At 43.1% G+C, this 25,923-nt stretch overlaps 1 protein-coding gene across 1 annotated transcript in view; it reads left to right on the forward strand.

The window, feature by feature from the left end:
* The first annotated feature begins 1,947 nt into the window (after window positions 1–1,947).
* TRIM71 (tripartite motif containing 71) overlaps window positions 1,948–25,923 on the forward strand; it is a 94,591-nt gene continuing 70,615 nt past the window's right edge. Inside the window, exon 1 of the mRNA XM_061585844.1 lies at window positions 1,948–4,762. Coding sequence (XP_061441828.1) covers window positions 3,839–4,762 — 924 coding nt within the window. The 5' untranslated portion in view covers window positions 1,948–3,838. The remainder of the gene's footprint in view (window positions 4,763–25,923) is intronic.

Genomic DNA, 25,923 nt, shown 5'->3' on the forward strand with positions numbered 1-25,923 from the left:
TGTTGGAAGATTCAGGACAGACAAAAAGAAGCACTTCTTTACTCAGCGCATAGTTAAACTATGGAATTTGCTCCCACAAGATGCAGTAATGGCCACCAGCTTGGATGGCTTTAAAAGATTAGACAAATTCATGGAGGACAGGGCTATCAATGGCTACTAGCCATGATGGCTGTGTTCTGCCACCCTCGTCAGAGGCGGCATGCTTCTGAAAACCAGTTGCTGGAAGCCTCAGGAGGGGGGAGAACAGGATGCTGGACTAGATGGGCCACTGGCCTGATCCAGCAGGCTCTTCTTATGTTCTTTTGATTTTACAAAAAGTAGTAAAATAAAGGGATTCTCCAACTCTCTAATTTCTTTGAATTTTAGTACAGTAGGGCCCTGCTTTACGGCGTTCCGCTGTAAGGTGTTCGGCTGATGCAGCGCCTTTCATTTTCAATTTTAAAGGGTTTTTCCCCCTTTTGCAACGTTTTGTGCCATTTTTGCGCGACGTGGCCCATTAAAGTCAATGGGGTTACGCTTTACGGCGTTTTCCGCTTTATGGCAGGGGTCCGGAACGGAACCCACCATATAAGTGGGGCCCTACTGTATTGAAAATAGGTATAGAGAGAGCTACATATGGGTATTTTGAAACTTACACCACAATCATATACATGTCTACTCAGAAGCAGAGATCAATGGAGCTTCCTCCTAGGTTAGTGGGTACAGGAATACAATCTTAAGTCCTTTCAGGTTTGGGACCTAAAGAATGCAGGCTAACAAGACTGCAATTCTAACACCTAGGAGGAAGCCCCATTGAATTCAGTAGGACTTACTCCTGAGTATACATGGCTAGAATTGTTCTGTAAATCCCATTTAGCTCAGTGGGGTTTACTTCTGAGTAGACATGCCCAGAACTGCACAGAAATAAAGTTGTAACATCTTGGTTTTCTTTAATTAGTGGTTGCAATTTCCATTTTACTGTCAACATGTTATGGAATTTTTGTAATTCCCTTTAATAAATAACTTAATTTTCTGTATTAATGGTAAATATTCATGTACATACTTTAAAACATATCCAATCAGTAAATATTATTTTTCCCCAATAGGGCTATGTTATGAAATGTTTAATGTTAATCAATGGAAAATATTTTGATTAAGAATCCTTAATTACTTAGACAACTTTTAAAGTATTTTTAACATGAATCCTTACAAAAGCCATTGGTGGCAGGCACCATCTTAGGAAGAAGTCTTCCTTCTTTGCTCTTACATGGAAGGGAATACCTCTTCTAAGATGGTGTCTGTGATATATACCTACATCATTTACATCAGGAACTGTTTCTCCCCCTTTCAGAATGATTGTTTTATTCATATGCAAATTAAATGTACTGATTAATAAAAGAAATATTACTCTGTTAATTATGAATTTTAATTTATCTGGTGACAGATCTAACTTTCAGAATAACAAAGCTGAAGAAGCCTGTCTTGTCTAGATCTGCTTGAATTATGAACACTTGTTTCAAAATACTAGGTCTTACTGATTATTTCAGAAACGCTATTTATTTTGTTGCTGGTAAACGGTTCTGCAACAACACTTAATTAACAAGGATATGCTTTTGGCTGAGAAGTATTTTTTTCCTTATAAAGGAAATGGCTACATCTATGCAAGATATCGGTGGACAGAGCACACGGTGCTTTTACATGGGGGATTTAAAATACCATGAAATGGGTTGTTTTTCATTCGGAGGTAACGGCAAAACTGCTTCCTTGGTGCCTTTAAGCTACCAGCCTGTGCACTGTTACTTGGGAGTAAATTTATTGGAAATCGCCAGTATTTCTCACAAAACATGTGATAGTTTCAGCGTTTATTAAAACAAATATACTTGTGGGAAAAACGGAGACTAACAATTAAGTCGTGAGAAAAAGCTCAGCTGACCAATCTACTCCTCCCACCCGGTGGATCTCACCTTAAAAGCTGAATAACGAACTGATTAAAACTAGGTTAATTTTATTCTCGTTGAGAAGTAAGCCCGGCTACTAGAAGCTTCAGAATCTTTACGCTTACAGTGGAAAGAGGCGGCACTACACAAAAGGCAGCCCATGCTGCAGCAGCAGCAGCAGCAGCAGCAAGAGGGTTAATATTTCCTGTTTGCTTTTTAGACCCCCTCCTCCCTTTCCCTCTAACCACCCCCTCAGCGCTCAGGCGGAAGTGAGTTCGCTTCTTTGGAGATTAAAAGGATTCTGAACTCTGGATCAGTTTCAATAATGGGCATCCTGAAAGAGGCGTCCTGGGAATGTGAGCGTATCGGCGGCCTGGAAACATCATGCTCACGTAAATCGACAGAGTGGTGATAGTGGAGACAATTTAAAAAAACATCTCAGCGCAACACAGGAGGGAGAAACCACCCATTTTCTTGAGCGGAGGCTCTGTTAGAACCAAACGCAGTTCTTTCATTATGGGGACCACCAGGGTGGTGCGTAATGGCTGTTAATTGAAACGCACCCTCTATTTCGTGAGTTTTGGGATTTCTGCTGATAGTAACGACAAGGGTTTTGTGGGTTTTTAAAACATTTTTCCCGTAGAAGACCACGCGAAGAGACGAAATGACAAAGGAAACGTGATCCCGGTCATTGCCGAGGCTCAGGCGGGCGGAAAAAAAAATCGGACAGGAGGCGAAGGGGTCGGAGCATGGGCCGCTCGGATACCATTGCAGCGTAGTTCCAATTTGTGCAAGCGAAGATAATACGTCTTCCATGAATAATTCAGGGCGGGCGGCCGGGACCTGCCAGTGCTCTTTTTCCCGGCGGCTACTTTCACCGGTGTAAGCGCCTGTGCGCCCAAGAGAGAGGACGGAACAAGACCGCGTGGACGCTGGTGGCGGCTGTTTTTGGCGATCTTGGAAAAGGAAGGACCTGATCGATGCGATCACTCGATCTCCCCGGAGGATCCGGTTGGAGACCTGCGGAAGGCGTGGAGGAAGCGAAGACGGCAACCTCCGTAGCGTAAGATCACGCTCTCCATTCATTCATTTATTCATTCATTCGCAACACACACGGAACCCACCCACTCCTTTCTCTTTTTGGAAGGCCGCTTGCCCATAAGCTGCTGCGCCGGTGGAATCGCCATCTCTTTCCTTCCCGCTTCTCAGACATGTGGTGGTGGAGCTGGCGTGGGCGGATCGGTGCTGGAGGAGCCTGCCTGGGCAATTTAGTTCTTTACTGGATCCTCTAGGAGTCCCCAAGAAGGAAGAAGTGAATTACACGATCCCTTTCCCCCCTTCTTCGCCACTAGTCTACCTACTCCCATCAGCCTTTCCTGATACTAACTGAAAGAGGATCTGGATTCAAGGATTTCGTCTCTCCCCTTTCATCCCCCCCTTTTAATTTTTTTTTTTGCTGGTAAAAGAAATCGAAGAAGAGTCGGTTGACCAGATCCAGTCCACGCTGGATTTGAAACAGCAGGAGCCCCATGTACTTTTTAGATCCAGAAAACCCCAATCATCAACCCCGCCGTACAAGAAGCGCTGAGCCGGGAGGGGGAGGGAAAGAGAAAAAAGAAGGCTCTGTGCCCGGAGCAGCTTAAGGAAGGCGGCGGACGGCGAAACGAGGAGGGAGGAAGGAAAGGAAGAGAGAACGCGAGGCAAGTCAACCGGCTCAAACCGCTCCCGGCTCGCCAAGCCCCCAAAGAAGAGGAGGCTCGGAGCAGCGCCCTCACACAGCGCCTAATTGATGCCACCCACTAGGGCTTGCAAAGCGGGTCGCCGCCGCCGCCTCTGTTCCCCTCGGTTCATGCTGTCTCCTTGCTAGCAAAGGGCGCGCTGTGTTGTCCCCTCCCTTTCTCTCCTCCTCCCCCCCTTCCCCAATGGCTTCGTTCCCCGAGTCGGATTTCCAAATCTGTCCGCTGTGCAAGGAGATGTGCGGCTCGCCGGCTCCGGTCTCGTCCAATTCGTCCACCTCGTCGTCATCCTCGCAAACTTCCAGCTCGTCTGGGGGTGGCGGTGGGGGTGGCGGCGGGTCTTCGTCGTCATCTTCGTCGTGCACCCCGTCGAGGCGCCTGCACGTCCTACCCTGTTTGCACGCCTTCTGCCGCCAGTGCCTGGAGGCGCAGCGCCACCCAACTGCCGGGGACTCTCTCAAGCTGCGCTGCCCCATCTGCGACCAGAAGGTGGTGATCTCGGAGCCGTCGGGCATGGACGCGCTGCCCTCTTCCAACTTCCTCCTCAGCAACCTCCTCGACGTGGTCGTCGTGGCTGCCTCCGCCGAGGACCAAAAGAACAACGGTCGGCCAAGTGGCACGGGAGGAGGAGGAGGCCCTGGAGGCGGCGGGAGCAACAGCAGCACCAACAACCGGCACCACCATCCCCGTCAGCAACAAGCACAACAGCAACACCGCGCCTCCACCAGCGGCTCGTCGCCGGGCTCTGCAGCCGGCTCGGCATCGTCCGGCGGAGGCGGAGGCTCGTCTCTCCTGCTGCGACGGCCCCACAGCCGGCAAGGTGAGCCCCGGTGCAGCTCCTGCGATGAAGGCAATGCCGTCAGCTCCCGCTGCCTCGACTGCCAGGAGCACCTGTGCGACAACTGCGTGCGCGCCCACCAGCGGGTCCGCCTCACCAAGGACCATTTCATCGAACGTTTCGGCCCGGGACTGCCCACTTCGTCTGGATCCGGTCCGGCTTCGGCAGCCGCCCAACTCGCCCTCACCCAGCCCTACTCCGCTGCGCCTTACAACATTCTCTCCTCCGTCTTCTCGGACAGGGTCAACTACTGCCAGCACCACGACGACGAGGTGAGTGGCTGCCCCTTCTGCTCTTCTTGAACCGAATCGCCGTGTGTATTGGACAGCCAGTATAAACCGTGTACGAAGGCGTCGGGAAGCCGCCTCGTAGGTCCTACAGTGAGAGAGGTCCTGGGGTTGAAGAATTCCTGGAAAACGTTGGCGTCAGGCCTGATGATTGGGGGTTGTAATTGTTCAGTATAGAGAACATTGTCCTTTGCCGGGACCCGTGTTTGGTCAAATGAAGTACGTGTATTCGGGTTCCTGGTCTGAGACTCCACGCGGGAGTCCTGGCCCAAGCCACCCTCAAACGGCCAGAGGTGCTGGGCGTTTTGTTTAGTTCGGCGGGGAGTTATTTAGATTTCGTGGGGAGAGGGGAAAGCATATTATAAAGTAAAAACGTGTAGCTCCTTCCTGTTAGGCTGGAATATCCTGCTTAGACCAGTCTTTCCTAAAGTATGGAACATCCCATAGGCTGCCTTCCGTGGGGCGGTGTTCTACATTCTGGGGGTGGGTGGTGATCTGGTCTATAAGGAGCAGCTACATAAAAGGAATGTTGGAACACTTTTATTTTTGCTGGTCAGCGGCACCAGCTTGTGTGAGTTAAATCTGGAATTATATTGGACTTTGCTTCTGTACCTCTTACCCTGGATTTCGTTTGCAAGTGTGCATCGAGTGAAATGGGAGGAAACAAATTCTCCACGGCGCCACTTTCAAATCCATATTGTAGCTTTGGGAACGTGGTTAAAAGATAGGATGATAACTCACCTGTGTTCATTTTATTTTTGTGTTGGTGTCGATATGAGGTTCAAATCTATATTGTGAAATAGATCCCGTCTGGAAGGATTTCTGGCAGTCCTTCCAGTCTATGGCCTTTGGTAGCTTCATTTTTTTTTCTGTGCAAGGTTGTCTTGTTCTTGTACCAGATATTGTGAGTCTGCTGAAATTGGTGCACATCACTTAATTTTTTACAGGGCTGTCATGTTCTCCTTCCCCCTGCCCCAATTTTTTGCTCTTCGTTTCTAGAACATCTGGCCACCTTCATTTCCCTTTGACAAGTTTGTTCCTTTTTATTCTCCCCCTTTTCCCTACATGGCATGCTTGCTGCTTCCAGTTCCTTACTTCCCCGTTCCTCCTTGCATGCTTTGTTCACGTGGAGCTGTCCATGCTTAACTGGAGGAAATCTCCGTAATGTGGTACAAAAGCAGCAGCCCTTTTGCATGTGCTGTAGGGGAGAAAGGATGGTTGGAGCTGTTAAAAACAAAACCTGGGGATGCTGCAAAACTGCGATGTGTGTGCTCTGACGGGCTGTGTTTGGGAATATAGGGACATCTGTTATGTTCTGTGGTAAAGTTAACATACTGAAATACTGTTAAGAGTCTCTTAAGAGCTGGCAATTGCAGTCTGGTGAACCCTACGCATTTTGCTCTGTGCCTCAAGATCCTCTCAGAGTCTGGTGGCTTTGTGGCCCCAGCATTGTAGAAGTGTCCCCCAAGATGGGCAAGCTCCTCAGTAAGAATTTTTTTGGTCCCTTGAATATGGTGGCTTACAATGAACGGACTATTTGCCATTCTGCTTTGTACTGTGAGTTTCAAGTGGAAATGCTACAAGTCCCATTATGGAAGCAGAATATGGGCTCCATCTCTTAGCTTGGGAGAGTTTCGTGAAGGAGTATGGTAAAGGAGTAATCCACAAATGTAACTTCTAGAAGTTTGGCAGGATGTAATTTGATCCAAGGCTCGGCTGTGGAATTCCTGGTGTGTGCAGGTACCTCTGAGCATATGTGAAGTACCTTTCTTTCACTACTGAATAACAGCCAGATCTTGCACATGTGGGATTAATAGACAAAGGCTTCCAGGTTCAGAGGATGTGGCTTCAATATAGCTTTGATGCCTAGTCTCTCTCTCTTACTTGTTCATTTTCTCTTTTTCTAAAAAAGAAACTTTACTATTGGAGCTCTTTAGGTTAAGGAAAATATAGCTTATGTGAAATCCTCTTTACGTGTGTTTTATATTGCATTTTTTAACCAAAAGCCATACTTTCTACCCGTGCTGCTTATTCAGTGTTTGTAGTTATCAGAAATATTCCTCGCACAGTTGCCTTGAGGCTGCGTTGGGCAGGAAACCTCTAACAAAAATAATTCAATAATTAAATAGAGATTAGTTGATGGAAAAGGAAACATGAAAAGGACAAGTTGTTGATCCTGGCAGTACTTCATAAGAGGAGAGAGGTGCCTTTGCATTTCCTATCACTTAGTTTTGAGCATTACATATATGTAAAATCAATTTCCCATCATACAAAGATGGATGTTGGGTAGAGTATCAGAGTTCTCACTTCTGATGTTGAAAAGCATCCAGTAATGTGCTGTGTGGGGTTGTTCTGTTTTGAGTTTCTAGACTGATGAAGATGAGACTTCTTATGCTGCTAATGAGGAAATAAAATATTTTGGAAAAGGGATCTTGGATTAAAATGGAAGGAAAATAACTTGCAACTGTATATATAATAAATTGAGTACTTAAAGCAAAACCTAGACCTATATACTCTTAAATTTGAATTCTGACAATTAATAATATGACTTTTTAACATAAAAAAGAAATAGTTGGCACAGTGTGGAAACAATACAAAAGCAAGGGCAAATTGATTGTTTCACATTTTTTAAAGTTTTAAAATTGCACCTGTTTATTGAAAAGACATTAATCATATTATATAAATAAAGCGCTGCAGCACATTGAAAAAAATCTCAGTTTTGTACACTCATCAAATATCAAGTTTTCCATGTACTAGCATTTTTTTTGTTTAAAAGAAAAAATTGCACTTGGCATAAATCTAATAATTGGTTGTTTGTAATGATTACTAATGATTCTGATCCCAAATAAATTCTGGTAGCAACTGCATGGACTGGAAGTTCAACTTGTGAGCCGACATTCCTCCTGGCGGTAGTGCCACAGTGGAATTTTCCATGGCCTTCATTGTTAAAGCTTGTTCCATAGTAAAGTTCTTAGCTGGTCCTGACTACTTTTGAGATAAGATCCATGTCTGAGGATTGAATGGGTGAAGGGTTCCCTTGATTATTGCTATGTAAATACTCAACTTAGTTTTTTTTTTTAAACCCACTGAATGTATTTTAGGAAGGACTGGTTCTTAGCAGATTATTACATTATTCAAGTACTATTCATACCAAGAAATTGGTGACCTTTTACCATTTCTGTGTGTGGTTATTTAGAAAATGGAGAAGAGTGCCTGAATTTGGTAAATAAAAGGAATGTTAGGAAGGGTGTGAGGAAATACAAAAATCTCCTCATTAGCACTTGGCTGTCCCACAGGGTTTTCTAGTGTTTGGCTAGTGTTCCTGCCTCTTTGTGGATATTTGAAGCACATTTGGAACTTTGTATGCAAAATTAAGAAAAGAACGCTGAACCATAAGTGGCATTCAATATTGGCGTATGTATTAATATTTCTCTTGAAGTCAATAACTCCTCTCCCCCCACCCCCGCACTCCACCAAATATTTTCAGTACTTTTCAGTTTTAGTTAAAAGTAATCTGGTTTGCCTTAAAAAGGGCATAATAAGAAACTGGAAATACTTGTTGCTATAGCTACACTGGACACACTTCTTTCTGGAATGAGCAGTTGTAATTGAACCTTAACACAGAGCTTAGGTTCCAAATGATAGTGATATCTTGTAGCATGCTGAAAAATTAAATTGTGTTGTCTTGCATTGTGCTCATGCTTCTGTTACCCATTTTTGTAAAATGCCTTGTACCTTGTAACTGAACAGCCTGTGTGTAAAACTCATATTCCTGCATTTTCAGATGTATATTCACCTTGTGCATAACACTAATTTTGGAGTACATCATTGGTGAATAAGTGTCTGGAAACTCCTGTAATTGCAACTTCATTCATATTTTAAGCTGCAATCCTAAGCATGCTTATTCAGGAGCAAACCTCCCTGAAGAATTTGTAAACATACAGATAACTTGCAGGTTTGACTCTGTTATAGTAAAAAAAAAGTGTTCCTGAATGCATGGTGGCATATTAAGGGGAATACCAGTTTGGCATTAAAGTTCTTCCTGTAATTTTTAAATTCTTCCAGCTGAGGATGAGGGTGGTCTTTCCCATCTAATGCTCAGACAGACCATAAAGAGCCAGTGCTCCCATCATAGCTGCCATGGGGAGGCCAGGTTTTGGAATCTACTCATTTGCAGCTTTTCACCACATCTACAGGACAATTTCTTCTTACCACTGACTGGAGACACTTTGATGGAATACCTGTAGTGACACAGGTAAAAATTGCCTGATCTGTGTGGTGAGCCACACTGATCAACTTAACACACTTTTATTTATTATTTATATCCCACATTTCTTTCCAGGGAGCCCAGGGTGGCATACAAGGTTCTCTTCCCTCTCCATTTCCACATCAGAACAATCCTGTGAGGTAGGTTAGGCTGAAAGACTATGACTGGCCCAAAGTCAACGAGCTCCATGGTTGAATGGGAATTGAACTCTGGTCTCCCAGACCCTTGTTCACCACTCTTACCGCTATACCACACTGCCTCTTTTTGCTTATCCTGATGGCCTTCCTTATCCTAGATCATTTCTAAAAGGCTGCACTGTAAAACTTTGAATGCTTAGAGAATGTTTAATCAAAACAGCAATAGGTAGGGAACCATTTTCCTGTTCCACAAACACACCTGACGTACATACAGTGTATTTAAGAAAAATAAAAATAAATGACCCTGAATACCAGAGGTAAAACCCTAGAGAAGGGTGGAAGTATGCAGTCAATATTATAGGAAAGGATTACAATAAATACATAAAAGTTTTCATTGTATCAAATTAGCAGTTGTGGAGATAGATTTGATTAGAGTTAAAGTGATAAGCAAAATATGATCTGGGAGACTGAAGAATTGTGTTGCAGCCTTCTGCCACTAAGTTTGCAATAGAAAAAAGCCCCAGACATGCTGCGACAATTCTTTAAAATATCGTAACTAAATGCCCAAGAGAAATATTCCTTTCTGAATATTTTAATTCTACGAGTGTTTACTCAAGAAGTAAGTCTGTGTTCAAAGAGGCTTCCCTAGTAAATCTGTTTAGGTGCCAATCATCAAGGTACCCCAAATTTGATACTGGTACAAAAGGAATTAGGAGTACTTTCCATTGTGGTTTTCTGCTTTTGCTTCTTTTTTTAAAGGAGCAAGTTCTTCCATTTGTCAATCTCTGTACAATTTGCCTTTGGCCACACACCACTTTATAGGAGAGTATGGGATAGTGGTTAGAGTGCTGGACTAGGACCTGTGAGATCCAGGTGCAAATCTCCATCCAGCTATGAAGCTCATCAAGGTGATCTTAGGCCAGCCTTCCTTTCTCTCTCTCATTCTAACTTTTCACAAAGTTGTTGTAAGGATAAAATTGCAGGGGTGGGAAGAGATAAGAGGCATGTATGCCACCTAGAGTTCCTTGGAGGAAAGATGGGATAAAATGTAGAAAGAAATAATATAAATGTAGAAATAAACAAAGTAACACGTGGCTTGTTTGGCAGGGCTTCTCTTTCTATATGTGACTGTGTTATCTCAGTGCTTCTGCTTCTGACATATTTGGTACCCACTCAGCAAGCACAAAAAGATGTATCCTTTAACAGGATACTTTAAGGCAAGTGGCAAACATATTATACAGCCACAAGAGTGGTTGTATACTATAGCCAGCATGAATTTTTCACATTCTGCAGTGTTAAAATGAAAATACCCCACATGCCATTCAGATGCTTCCCATAAGCTCATTGCAAAATAAAACCTTACCAAACTTACAGTCCTGAACTCAGAAACACTTGCTTAACAACCCTATCAATTTTCATGGCGATGCACAAAACAGTCAGAGAGAATAGAGAGTTCAAAGTCTAAAAAGAGAGGGGAAAACTCCAGAGCTGTATTGGACTTTCTTCTCTGAGAGTTCTCATAATCTGTTGAAATTCATTAAACATCAGCCATGTTCACAGAGTACCTGTAATCCTAATGCTGACCTTGCCCCATACTCTGACCTTCATCTTCAACAGTTTAAAAGTTAAAAAAATGCCTGGATGATTTTTTATTAATTTAAGAAATTTTGGCTTGAAGCCAATGATAACATGAGGCATGCTCAGTAAGAACCAACTGTCAGTGTTCTAAAAGCCTCACAGCTGCTGGGCTTGGCTAATCAGAGGGCCACATCCACACCAGACATGATTTCACTTGAGACAGTCATGTCTTCCCTCAAAGAATCCTGGGAAGTGTAGTTTGTGAAGGGCGCTGAGAGGAGACTCCTATTCCCCTGAGAGAATGGTTTAACAGTCAGCCACTCTGATTAAAGGTCTGTGAGAGAAACAGGGTGTCTCCTAGCAACTCTCAGCACCCTTCACTAACTACACTTCCTAGGATTCTTTGAGAGAAGCCATGATTGGCTTTGAGCCATGGCTTTGAGAGAAGCCATGATAATTTTTTTTAAATTGTGTTGTAAATTGTTTTTAAAAGAAGTGTTTTTAAATTTGTATATTTGTTTTTAATGTTTTTAGTTATTGTAAACCTCCCAGAGGACTTCAACTATGGGTCGGTATATAAATACAATAAATAAATAAATAATGATTGTCCAAAATGTAATAGAGGCCTGGTGTGGATGTGGCCAGGGACAGCTTTGTTTTAAATTTGAGTGGGAGGTAGGGTTGCCAGGTTCAGGGCCTGAGACTGATCCTGTAACTTTAGGAGAAGAGAAAGTCAGCCAAGTGCAGGTGTTCTTGCAACCCTGTAATAGGAAGAACCACAAGGTGGAATTCTCCCTTCCCCCTGCACAAGTTTGAAAGATACAGAAGACTACTTGGTTGCCAGGCCCAGCCTCCAAGAGGTCTTCTGTATCTTTAAAAGTTGTGTAGGGGGAAGGGAGAATTCCACCTTGTGGTTTTTCCCATTACAGTGTTGCAAGAACATCTGCACTTGGCTGACATTCTCTTCTCCTAAAGATACAGGATCAGTCTTAGGCCCTGAACTGGCAACCCTAGTGGGAGGCTACATGTGCCTTCTGTAGAATAAAAAAGTGGGGGAAACGCTGAAAAGCAATGATACTGTTCACAATGTTTTCCTTTTGGAAAGGAAAGGGGCTACCCTTCTGCCCAGTGCCCACCTAGCCAGTATCCTCCCCTCCCCCCTCCCTGCCCCACCCCCAGGTCAGTGTTGGACTACGACCTGGGAGACCAGGGTTCGAATCTCCACACAGCCATGAAGCTCACTGGGTGACCTTGGGCCAGTCCCTGCCTCTCAGCCTCAGAGGATAGCAATGGTAAAACCACATCTGAATATCATTTACCATGAAAACCCTATTCAAAGGGTCGCCATAAGTCCAGTCGACTTGAAAGCAGTCCATTTCCATTTTCAAACATGATTGCACAGAAATAAATCCCATTGAACTCAAAATGTATGCAAATGACCAAACCCACCCTCCCTTCTCCTCCCTCCTATCTCTCCCTCTTGCCCCTTCCCTCCCCTTCTTTCGTCCCTCCCTCCCCCTTCCCTTCCGCCTCCCCATGGTCAGTTTTACCTATCTTAATCATGATTGCACAGGAGTAAATACCATTGAACTCTATAAGCATGCAAATGATCAAATCTGCCCTCCCCCTTCCTTTGTCCCCCTCCAATATGCACTTTCCCCCTCCCTTTCCCTCTCCCCCATGGTCAGCTTTACCTATCCTAGTCATGATTGCATAGGAGTAAATCTGATTGAACTCAATAATCATGCAAATGATCATACCTGCCTTTCCCCTCCTTCCCCTTTCCTCTCCCTTCCTCCTCCTCTCCCCTCTTCCTTTTTTCCTCCTCTCCTGCCTACTTCAACCCTCCATCCCTCGCCCCCCCCCGGTCAGTTTTACCTATCCTAAGCATGATTGCATGGGAGTAAATCCCACTGAACTCAATAAACATGCAAATGATCACACCTGTCCTCTCCTCCCCCTCCTGCCTGCTCCCATCCCAGTCCTCCCCTCTGCCTTTCCACCCCTCCCTCCTCATCCTCCTCCCTTCCCCATCCCCTCTGGTCAGTTTAACCTATCCTAAGCATGATTGCAGGGCAATAAATCCCACTGAACTCAATAAGCATGCAAATTATCAACCCATTCTCAGCAAACTTGCACAGGATCCCATTTCTTACCTCCCGGATTAAAAAGAAGGGAAATTCACTAATAGGCAAAAAACCTTGCGGTTTAAGAACGTACCCATATCCCATAGATATTTCTATCAAACTTTAGAAAGCAAGGAAATTGGGCAGCTAAAGTGAATGCACCAGGGGAGCAGGACACCTGACCTCCTCTCTATTGTACTGCCCTATAAATTTGTCAAAATGCAAACACAATTTGGGTTGGTCTTTCACAGTCCAATCCACTTGCTGTGTACCTTGGAAGAATTTGGTAACGTGTGCTTCTGAGCATATGGTGAGTGGTGGCAACATCTGTAATCAGCCCAAATAATAGAAACAAAACATGTGCTGTGCTGATCTTCTTTTAGCAGGGAGGAAGCAACATTATTAGGATAGTTGATATAGTTCAGATGGTCACTTTAAACATGTCTCATTTACTTCACAATTTTAGTGAAGTTTCCTATAGGAAATCATTTTTGTTTGCTTTTATTTCTATGAATATGTGAAGTACAGCAACACTTTGCAAAATTTACACTAAAAAATCTCCAAACATAATTGTGGAATAACAGTACTGACTTCTGCAGAATAGTCTCCAGTGGACCTCAGAAGTGTCTCACTTTGCACAAGATAAAACAGTGGGAGGTGAAATATATTCTAGCAAAATTCTAGGTGTGCTCTATGTTTTTAATTGATCATGAACACCTTGCCTTAGATAAAGTGGTTTAAACATAGCAGGCTGAAAACATGCATCCTCTTTTTCCAACAGCTAGAGTCATTGCTGAAGTAGCAACATATTGTAATCAGTCTGATTTTACATCAAACTGCAGTTTCAGATTCAACTGTTAATGCACCCAAAATAGAAATAGAACATAACATAACCTCCAATTTGAAACACAAAAGGCTGTCTTCACCATCATATAACACTGACCCATAAAAAGACTTTGAAATTAATGAAAATGAATTTGACACAGATTTCTAGGATGAATAATGAGGGAAATATAATTTTCTAGGTTAAATTCCCTGTAGAAACAGTAGTAACACAGAAAAAAGTAAGAAGAACACCAACAAACATACAAAAATATAATTCTCCATCTTTGGAGATGGCGGGTGTTGCCACCACTCACCATATGCTCAGAGGCACATGTTACCAAATTCTTCCAAGCTACACAGCAAGTGGATTGGACTGTGAAAGACCAACTCAAATTGTGTTTGCATTTTGATAAATTTGTAGGGCAGTAGGTCAGGTGTCCTGCTCCCCTGGTGCATTCACTATAGCTGCCCAATTTCCCTGCTTTTTAAAGTTTGATAGAAATATCTGTGGGCTATGGGTACGTTCTTAAACCGGAAGGTTTTTTGCCTATTAGTGAATTGGTCTTAAGTTAGTTGTGCAGATTGCCGTGGGGGAAGTTAAAGGGAGCTCAAACAATTTTTTTTGGGGGGGAAGAGAAGAAAAGGGAATGTTGTTTACATAAGCAGCATTCTTGCATAGTAGCTTGGCTATCTCCGAGTGTGGACGTGCTCTAGTTGTATTATCTTCAAAAGCTTTTCACCCAGAGTTGGCAAAGTTTTAGTCTATACAGAACAATGTTTCTGGCTAAAACAAAAACCTGAGCTCTTCTCTGAAAAGAGACTCTCCTGCTCTCTTCCTCTCTTGATGTAGGGGCAGGAGAGGGGACAAAAATCTTCCTGGCTTTCTCTCTTGTACACTCTCACTGAACTTTGCATGATGTACCTATTGTATCCCAGTTTTGAACTCTGGTTTTCACATTAAATTTGTGATTCGTATCTCAGAAGGGGCATACAACATGTCAAAATTTCTCTGTGTGGTTTCTGGAGTTAGAATACATGTACATGGCTTGTGGTAGAGGTGGGTTTTTAAAAAAATTATATTTAGTTTGGCATAGACTATGCATGTCCTGCAATGCTGCTTAATGCTACCTTCTTAATTTTGGTAAATGTAAATAATGTATACATATCAAGGATGCCTGTCGGCACTATTGATTTCTTAAACAACTTGCCATAAACCATGCCACTTGAATAAGAATTGTTTACCTAAAAGACTTTAGTATCTCTGGGGAAAAGTTTGAACAACAGACTATATGGTGCCAGCTATCACAACAAGCAACACCAATGGTCACATCAAAACACAGCTAGTGAAAAAGTAACAATCTGATTATATAGAGTGTAAAATTAGAGAGTTAAACATTTCCCTTGAACTCAATAAGTCACATACCAGTCTTTGTAAAGCAGATACTGAAATTCTTCAAATGACAACACATGGCTGAAGCTGGTTAGTAGTTCCCAGTTCCTTATTTGCTTGGAAGTTTTAAGATTGAGATCAATCAGTAAACTTGAAAAGGAACTGAAGCTTATATCTGCCTGCACTTGCCTATCCTGTATCATGAAGTTATATGATAGGGGACAGGCCAAATCTTATTTTGGAGTTCAGGGAGAATATACGTGTATTATGTTTACTTACTGACCTCTGTTCTGAACTTTAGTGCAAATTAGTAATTGGGAACTAGTAACCAATGTTTATATTTAATGAATTCCCTACTGATTTATTCCTCAGAATAATTTTATTTTGTATTACTTAGATTTATATCCTGTCCTTCAAATCAAGATATTTAATAATGAAATTATTATAAAATAAAATTAAAATTGTGGAATGATCTGTCCACTGAACACTCCTATCTTTTTTGTAAGCTCTTTTTGTTTTGCTGGGGTAGGTTCTGCCCTTTGTGAATTCAACACACACTGTAAACCAAAGTGATATTATTATTCATAAAAATTATTATATTTGACTCACTTTTTCCAAAATGAAGCGCAAAGCGACTTAGGTTATGATATTGCTTTTTTAACCCTTTTTTGTAGGGATACTATATTTAATGTAGAGATTACCTCTGGAGAAAAGATGATTGAACTGTAAAAGAAAAGATGTCAATCTTGTATTGCTAGCGCATCCATAATCAACCTGGTAACCTTCCAGCTGTTGTAAACCTCAGATTTCATCAATCCCAGTTGGCATGCCTGTACTGGCTGGAGCTGATGGGAGTTGTAGGCCAAAACAACTGGAGATGGTGCAGGCTGTGCTAGTGGAACATTTTGCAAGTATTGTATAAAGGGTAGCATTTTTAGTGTGAAAGGCAGAGTTGGGGCAGAGAGAGCAGTGGGCTACCATCGCGGCTGCCTCTTTTTGGTCTTAAGGTGATAGGGAAAAGGCAGCAGTAAATAATGCCACAGCCTTGTGAGGGAAATGGAGTAGAGTGCATGAAGGGAGGGATATGCTTACAAAGCTTATATGCTAGCAAAATTTGCCTTCTAGCTTCATAAAAAGGGTTCTCATTTGAACATGATCAGTTGCGTTATATTTTGGAAATGAGCTAGTACCTTTTTATTGTGGGATGGTGTGTTAGACACCATCTGCACTATACATTTAAAGCAATATCATTCCACTTTAAACAGGCACGGCTTCCCCCCCAAGAATCCTAGAGCTTGTTAAGGGTGCTGAGAGTTGTTAGGAGACCCCTCTTCTTATAGAGCTACAATTCCCAGAGTGGTTTAACAGTCAATCCATCTTTTCAGGGAACTCTGAGAACTGGAACTCTGTGAGGGGAAGAGGGACCTCCTAACGATTCTGGGCACCCTTGACCAGAGCTTGGAAAAGTTACTTTTTTGAACTACAACTCCCATCAGCCCAATCCAGTGGCCATGCTGGCTGGGGCTGATGGGAGTTGTAGTTTTAAAAAAGTAACTTTTCCAAGCTCTGCCCTTGACAAACTACAGTTCTTAGGATTCTTTGGGGGAAGCCATGACTGTTTAAAATGGTATAATTGTTCTATAAATATATAATGCGCTAGTCTTGGCGATACACTTTTTTCTTGCTCTTTGTTGTGTCAAGGTGATCCCGAATTCTTATTTACAATGAGATCTCCAATAAGTTTCAGTTGGCTGGGCTCATGTCTGTCACATATAAGCATTAACTTTACACAGGCTGTTTTCTGTGGTATAAGGGCTGATGGTTGTTGGAACTAGGGCAAAGGATTGGATGTTGCTTAGATTCAGCACCCTGTTTAATTTTATGTGAGTCAAATATTCATTTCTGCTGTGCTCAAACAACTTCATCAGATTCACTGCACAAAGTCCCAGTTGTGTGATGTGATGTGCCAATTCTTGAGAAAAGTAGAAGAGACACATTCTAGATTATGATTAAATAAAAATGTACTAGCTCTCAAGGGGATGCTGATTTGTGTTTTAGCCTTTCTTTAAAAACGAAAAACAGAATTGAGTTCTCTGTAATTTTTTTGAAACAATGAAAACACTCCTGTAGGTTTACTTTTAGAATGTGTGTATTCCTGGACAGAACTGTGTGATCTTTTAAACTTACTGATGGGCTGGCTTGAGTGTCTTCACTGAAATTGTGCCTCTTGAATGTATGCTAATCACACTTTTAAAAAGTGCTGTGATGGGTTGGCTCCCACCTCTTAGAAACTCATAATTTCTAGCCAGTTTCAAAACTACCTTGTATTCTGATCCTTTCTCAGTGCAACGCTAAAGTCAAGGAATGCTAAGAGAATTTGAGACATAAAAGAAAATCAAAATGGTGAATAACTGCTGCCATGTCATCTTTGTATATTGTGTAACCCTCTGCATCTAAAAGTCTGCAATCTTAACTGTGTATTAAGTGAAAATCAGGAAGCTGCATTTCCTTAGAAACTAAGTAGTGGCAATGATGAATACCAGCAGTTGTCAAATGCAGCCAATTATGTTATCCCTGTGAATTTTGAGAATTTTAAGTAAAGAGAAAATATAAGCTGTAGTTCTTATAGATGGAACAGAACAGAAGAGGAAGTGAACACTGACCATGTCTTTTTGCATCTAGCTGTGGCAGAACTGATTCTAGATCTAATTCTAAGCTTACACATGTCGGTTAGAATTTTTCAATCTTTTCATTGGTTTGTCATTTGACCAGTCACCAGTCAATTAGAAATCTCATACAAACCTTTACTACAGGATGAGGAATAGAAATACTTTAAGAAAAAAATTGGTGTGAGAAGTGGCACAATATCGTTCAGTTTTTAATCTGTGTATCTGGAATATTTAATTTCTAGAGAGGAGGATCTCTGTAGCTATTAAGTTAAAATGAAATCTATGCTAACGGTTTTGTGTTGGCGACTACAAGTGAAATGTCCAGTGGGTGCAGCATGCGTTTCCATTGCAGAAGCAATTCAAGCTGAAGGATATTCTGTGCCAAGTAACTGATTGTACTAGCTTTGGCCAATGTCTGCTTGCCTACGTACCTCACAAAGTGGATATTTGGGGCTGAACTAGACCATATAAACAGGATTGCATGTGGAGCTGCTCCTCCTTTACCATGTCTCTCCTTCTTCTCTTGTGCAAACAGGATTATCTGCAGTACTCACCACTCCACATCATTGGCTCGAAGGGAGAATTATAGGTGATAACATTGCAGGTTTTAGTATGTTGTAAGAAAGGGGGGGGGAAGGCATGTAGCAGCAGCTCCAACTATCTTTAGAATACCTAGTTTCATTGCAAGACAAGGTTCCTGTAAGTCCCAGTCAACATAATCAATGGTCAGGGATGATGGAGTTAGTCCATCAACATCTGGAGAGGCATAGGTTCCTCCCCACTTCTTTAAGAGGTGGAGACTTGGCAGTCAATTGACAACTTGCTTGCTAGGTTTAAACAAGTAGGGATTGCAGAGCAGAGTTTTTAATAGCCAGGTGACAAAGGCTTTTTCTTAAAAACTGTGCCATTGTGATGGCCTTCATTGTTAGGCAGGAATGGCTGGATAAATGAGAATGAATTTGAGCACACGGAAAGCCACTTTATACTGAGTCGATTGACCCATCTAGCTTAGTATTGTCCACACTGTTTGGCAGTAGTTCTCCAGAGTTTCAGACAAGGGACACTTCCAGCTGTGCCTGGAGAAGCCAAGGATTGAACCTGGGGCTGTCTGCATGAGAAGCATGTGCTGTGCCATTCATCTATGAGGAAGGAAGTGGACTTCATTATCCTTCCCTCCAAGGACTGCATAAAAAATCAAGCTTAATAGGTGGAGAAACATTTCCGCCCTGTTACCAGAGCTTGTGTAGGAAAGAGAGTTCATTCAACAAGCTGTGTACTGCTGGGACTGTTAGAACTCAACCAGTAAACTGTTTTGGCAACAAGTGAAAACTGGTAGCACCTTATGGATTGGATCTTCTTTGTCTTCTTTGCTTTACTGCAGGGTTGTAGATTAACTTGAAGAGCAGTTCTCCAAGTCAACCTTATCTTAAAATGGATATACTAGGGGAGAACTTGGTGTGCTGGGTAAATGGCTTCCTGACCTCAACTTCTAACTGTTTTGGCTCCTCCCACCTTCCCCCTGCTCTCCTCCACTCCGTATTGGAAATTGTGAATGCTGCTGAGGCTGTCCAGTGTTTAATGCAGCCTTTGTTAGGCTGTAGTGTACCTGGCATGTTCTAAAATTGGATTCACTAATAGGCAAAAAAACCTTGCAGTTTAAGAACATACATATAGCCGACAGATATTTCTATCAAACTTTAAATTTGGGTAGCTATAGTGAATGCAGGGAGCAGGAGACCTGATCTCTCTGAGATGTACTGCCCTACAAATTTGTCAAAATGGAAACACAATTTGGGTTGGTCTTTCACAGTCCAATCCACTTCCTGTGTAGCTTGGATGAATTTGGTTACATGTGCCTCTGAGTGAGTGGTGGCATTACCTGCAGTCAGCTCAAATAGCAGAACAGGCAGGGCAGTACAATATCTCAAAGAGGTGATCAGATCTCCTGCTACCATGGTGCATTGCCCGGCAGCTTCTCTGACTGAGCTGGCGGAGGCCACCTCGGCTGTGGTATTGGAAGAGCCCAGAATGATAGTGCTGGGTGATTTCAATGTCCATGCTGAGGCTGCCTCTAGTGTTCCGGTTCAGGACTTCATGGCCTCCATGATGACCATGGGGCTGTCTCAAGTTGTCACCGGCCCGACACATAGGGCAGGGCATATCCTCAACTTGATTTTTGCTCCAGATGGAGGATGGGGTGGTCTAGAGAGGGGGTGTGTGGATGTCACCCCATTAACATGGTCAGACCACTTCCTGGTGAAGTTAGACTTGTAGCTCCAATCCTTCCCTGCAGGGGTGGTGGACAGATTAAGATGGTCTGCCCCCGGAGATTCCACTGGATTCCTGAATGCCCTGGGGGAGTTCCCAGTAGATAGAGCAGGTGACCCTGTTGAAGCCCTTGTCATGCTGTGGAACAGTGAGGCATCTTTGGCTCTTGACAGAGTTGCATCCAAGCACCCTCTCCAGCATTGTGGAGCCCGGTTTGTACCTTGGTACGCTAGTGAGCTAAGGGCAGTGAAACAGACTGGACGATGGCTAGAGTGCAAGTGGCAAAAGGTGTGCTGTGAGGCTGATCGGGCACGACTAAAACATCATAACCATGCTTACTGTGTGGCGGTGAGAGCGGCAAAGAGGGCCCAGTTCTCTGCCTTCATTGCATCCTCAAGTAGCCGCCCAGTGGAGGTTTTCCATATTGTCAGGGGTCTGTTGACATCAACTCCAGGAAATAGAGTCATAGACCCTTCGGAGGCCCACTGTGAATTGTTTGCAAGGCACTTTGAGCGTAAAGATGCTCACCTCCATAGCAGTCTTGATGCCCCATCCACATCTACTGTACTCCCCATTGAAGTGTCCAGTGCAACGTCTGCTGCAACTTCTTTGGAACAGTTTCAGTTGATGCGGCCTGATGACGTGGACAAGGTGCTTGCGATGATGTGGCCAGCAACGTGTCCTCTAGACCAGCTTTTCCCAACCTTTGGGTCCCCAGATGTTGCTGGACTACAATTCCCATAATTCCTGACAATTAGCTATGCTGGCTGGGGCTGATGGGAGTTGTAGTCCAGCAACATCTGGGGACCCAAAGGTTGGGAAAGGCTGCTCTAGACCCTTGCCCTTCTTGGCTTGTTAAAGCTTGCTGAGGGGGTTTGACCGAGTGGATCCAGGGTGTGGTCAATGCATCTGAAAGAGGCGGTGATTTGACCACTCCTGAAAAAGCTGCCCTGGACCCATTAGTCTGTGACAATTACAGACCGGTCGCAGATACCCCCTTTATAGGCATGGTGATTGAGAGGGTTGTGGCACAGCAATTGCAAGTGCTCTTGGATGAAACAGATTATTTTGACCCATTTCAGTCTGGGTTCAGGCTTGGTTATGGGACTGAATTGGCCTTGGTTGCCCTGATGGATGACCTTAATCGGGAGAAGGACATAGGGAGTGCAACTGTGTTACTCGTACTTGAAATCTTAGTGGCCTTTGATACCATTGACCATGGTATCCTTCTGGGCCAGCTTGGTGAGATGGGTATCAGAGGTACTGTTTTACAGTGGTTCCAATCCTATCTCCAGGGTCGTTTTCAGAGAATAGCATTGGGTGATTGTCTTTCAGCCCTCTGGCAGTTGTGCTGTGTGGTGCTGCAGGGTACTATCTTGTCCCTCATGCTGTTTAACATCTTTATGAAGCCCTTGGGAGTGGTCATAAGGAGATTTGGCACAAGGTGTCAGCAGTACACTGATGATACCCAGCTCTATTTCTCTGTAACATCTGAATCGGTCGGGAGAGGCCGTGCAAGCCCTGGACTACTGCCTAGACTCGATGGTGGACTGGATGAGGGCCAATAAACTGAGTCTGAATCCAAGACTGAGGCACTGTGGGTTGGTGGTTCCCGAGTTCAGATACTTGGTCAGTTGCCTTGTTTGGATGGGGTTGTACTCCCTCTGAAAGAGCAGGTCCGTAGCCTGGGGGTGCTCCTGGATCCATCTTTGTCACTAGAGGCCCAGGTGACCTCAGTGGCTAGGAGTGCCTTTTACCAGCTTTGGCTGGTTTCTGGACCAGGATAGCCTGACCACTCTTGTCCATGCACTGGTAATCTGCAGGCTGGATTACTGTAATGCGCTCTATGTGGGGCTGCCTTTGAGGTTGGTCCGGATGCTGCAGCTGGTGCAAAATGTGGCGGTGAGACTGCTCACTGGGGCAAGTTATCGCCAACATGTCACCCCGCTACTGAAAGAATTGCACTGGCTGCCCATTTGCTACCGGGCCAAGTTCAAGGTTCCCGTTTTGATGTACATATACAGCTTGGGATCAGGATACCTGAAAATCACTGCACCCTTCAGGTGAGGGCCTCCTGCAGATATCATCTTATCAGGAGGTTCGTTCTGCAGAACATAGGAAACAGACCTTTAGTGTGGTGGCACCTACCCTGTGGAACTCCCTACCCTTAAATACTAGACAGGCACCATCTCTGTTATCTATTTGGTGTCTATTGAAGACCTTCCTCTTTCAACAAGCCTTTTAAATTGAGACCTTATCCCAGTCTGAGTCTGTGTTGGAATTGCTTTTTAATATGCTTTTAAACCTTTTTTAAACCATGTTTTTTAACCTTTTTTAAAAAAAAGTTTTCAAAGCTTTTAAAAAAAATGTTTTTAAAGTTGTTTTGTTTTAATGTATTTTAACATCTTTATGATGTTTTAAAGTGTTTTTAGTGCTTTTGTTTGCTTCTCTGGGCTCCTGCTGGGAGGAAGGGCGGGATATAAATCCTTTTTGTACACCGCCCAGAGAGCTAGTCGCTATGGGCGGTTTATAAATGAAACAAACAAATAAATAAATAATAAATAAATGTAAATATACAACATTCAAGTCGATTCCGACTTATGGCGACCCTATGAATAGGGTTTTCATGGTAAGCGGTATTCAGAGGGGGTTTACCATTGCCTCCCTCTGATAGTTGCCCAAATTTAAAGTTTGATAAAAAATATCTGTTGGCTGTAGCTACATTCTTAAACGGCAAGGAGTTTTTGCGTATCAGTGAATTACTCTGCTTTTTGATCCTGGAAGTAAGAAATGGGATCCTGTGCAAGTTTGCTGAGAATGGATTGATCATTTGCATGCTTATTGAGTTAAATGGGATTTACCCCCCCAGCAATCATGCTTAGAATAGGTAAAACTGAGCAGGGAGGGGAGGGGACAGGAGAGGGAAGGAGGGGGAAGGAGCAAGAGGGGGGAGGGAGGAGAGGGGAGGGTTGATTTATTTATTTATTTATTTTATTCAGCTTATATCCTGCCCAACTAGCAAACAGCTCTCTTGATGTCTTGCTTGCTTTTTGAGTTCAATGGGATTTACTCCTGTGCAATCATGCTTAGGATAGGTGAAACTGACTTGGGAGAGGGGCAGGGAGGGGGGAGGAGAGGATATTGGGTGGGCAGCACTGGGCAGAGGAAAAGCTTTCCTTTCCAAAAGGAAAACATTGTGAACAGTATCATTTTTCAGGGTTTCTCCCTACCTTTTATGCTATAGTAAGCACATGTAGTCTCCCACCCAAATTTAAACCAGTGCTGACACTGGCCACATCCACACCAGACCTTTATTTCTCTTTTGACAGTCATGGCTTTCCCCAACGAATCCTGGGAAGTATAGTTAGTGAAGGATATTGAGAGTTGCTAGTAGAGGCCCTATTCCCCTGACAGAGCTGAAATCCCCAGAAGAGGGACTGACTGTTAAACCATTGTGGCCACTGGAGCTCTGTCAGGTGAATTGGAGTCTCTTCTAACAACTCTCAGCATCCTTAACAAGCTACACTTCCCAGGATTCTTTGGGGGAAGCCATGAGTTTTTAAAGTGAGATAAAGGTATGGTATGGGTGTAGCCCCCTGATTAGGCAAGCCAAGCAGCTGTGAGTCTGCCTTTTAGAACACTGACAGTTGCTTCTTACTGAGCATGCCTGACGTTATAATAGACTTCAATGTTAAATTTCTTAAATTAGTTAAAAATAAGCCATGCAGTTTTTTAACTTTTAAATTGCAGAAGAGGAAAGTCAGAGTATGGGGCAAGGTCAGTAATGGGATTACAGGTATTCTGTGAACATGGCTGATTTTCAATGAATTTCAACAAAGTAGGAGACTGACAGAAAAAAGTCCAATAGGGGTCTGGATTTTTTTCTCATTTTATACTTTGCACTCTCAATTCCGTCTGAATGTTTTGTGTATTGCCATGAAAACTTAAGAGGGTTGTTAAGCAAGTGTTTCTGAGTTCAGGACTATAAGTTTTGTAAGGTTTTGTTTTGAAATGTGCTTATGGGAAGCAGCTGGCATGAGGGATATTTTCAATTTAACATTGCAGAGTGCAAAAAATCCATGCTGACTATAGTATATAGTCACTATTGTGGCTGTATAATATTGCATTGTTTGAAGGTCCTTGTATAGTAAGATAGTGGAATCACATTGTAAATGAAGGGCAACTTGAAATTCTAGGCGGTTCTTGTGCCTTTTTAGTGTGGAAACTCCAGGTTCTTCTCTCTCTCCTCTCCCCGCTTTCAAAATCACCTTTTGATTTACACAGATATAGTACAAACAGCGAAATAATCAATGTAAACGCCTGGGACAGAAAGCCCTTGAATGGGCTTAATGAGATACCACCTTTCCTTTCAAGTAGTTGGTGAAGGACAACCTCTGTTCTCTCATATGGGCCTTTCAAAGCAGATGCCTATCTTGCTTATATTAGATTAAAAGGTAATTATCCTTCTCGTATATATGAAAATGGAAATGGACTGCCTTCAAGTCTATTCCAACTTATGCCGACCCTATGAATAGTAAGCAGTATTCAGTTTTCATGGTAAGCAGTATTCAGAGGTAGTTTTTACCATTGCCTTCGTTTGAGGCTCAGAGGCAGTGACTGGCCCAAGGTCACCCAGTGAGCTTCATGGCTATGTGGGGATTCGAACCCTAGTCTCCCAGGTCATAATCCAACACTTTAACCACTATGCAACACTATACCTATAAATACATAGGCTGATTTTCTCTCTCCCCTCCTTTTTAAAAAGGGAACAAATTGATATCCTTAACAAGAATTATTGATTGTTAGGGACCTGTAGACTGAGTTCTGTTGGTGTGCTTAAGTGGTGACTCAACTGACTGGAAGATTGACTCCTCTTTTCTTTTTTTTGCATCTACTGTGAAGATCATGCTAACTCAGGTTGGATAAGTTCATGCGTTTATGAGTCTTTATTATTCTTGCATTCCAAACTAGAAATTGGTATCAACGTGCTTCCTCATCGCTTCATGTTTGTGAAAATGAAACAAACCTGATCTTTTTTGCTTGCAGTATGCGGCGTAACTTCTCAATAAAAGAGACAGTTTGGGATTTTTTAAAAAAGGTGTTTGTTGCCATTTAGTCATGTTTGGTAGCACAATGTTATGTGTGCGGACTCAGAAATGAATCAAACTCAGTGAGGCTTGCTTCCAGGTAAGTGTGTGTAGGATTGCACCAGAAAGGTGTACATTTTCTAGTAGTAGTCTGTGTGCACACACATTTATATACTTATTATGTATACTTATAAAACGTTGAAGCTGTACTTCAGCATAAGCTTCCACTGTGGTATACAGTTTGATGCAGTGATAACAAGCTTAAACCTGGTTTCCTTATATTCCAGTAAAGACCACCTGCATTCTGGGAGTGTAGATGCATGCTTCTGGCTGCTACTAGAACTCCCTCTTCCCACCCACTCCTCCAAGGTCAAGACTCAGGTGTGAGGAGTAAAGAAATTCCTCAGCCCAGTGTGGTGTCCAGTTGTGGCTCAACTTGCTCTGTGCTGAAATTCTGGCCTCTGTCATGAAGTAATCCAGATGTTTTACTGACTTTTCTAGTAAACAGAACCACACACATATGAAACATTAGCTTTCATGGTGGTGTGGAGGTACCTGAAGTACCACTGATACCTCAGTGATTAGTAAAAATATGGTTGGGATCCAATCAAAGGGAATATCAAGACTAAAATATTCAACAACAGAATTATTGTATACATGGGTACAATACTTTTTTTGTATATATAAAAAAAGAGGTGCCAGAACTCATATTTTGATAAATTACAAGATGCCTCTCCCATCCCTCCCCTCTTCTTGTGCCCCTTCCCTAGTGGTGGCTGATGGTCATTGGACCTAGTGG

This window comes from Rhineura floridana, chromosome 10 (genome assembly GCF_030035675.1).
Source record: "Rhineura floridana isolate rRhiFlo1 chromosome 10, rRhiFlo1.hap2, whole genome shotgun sequence".
In the NCBI taxonomy this organism is placed as follows: Eukaryota; Metazoa; Chordata; class Lepidosauria; order Squamata; family Rhineuridae; genus Rhineura; species Rhineura floridana.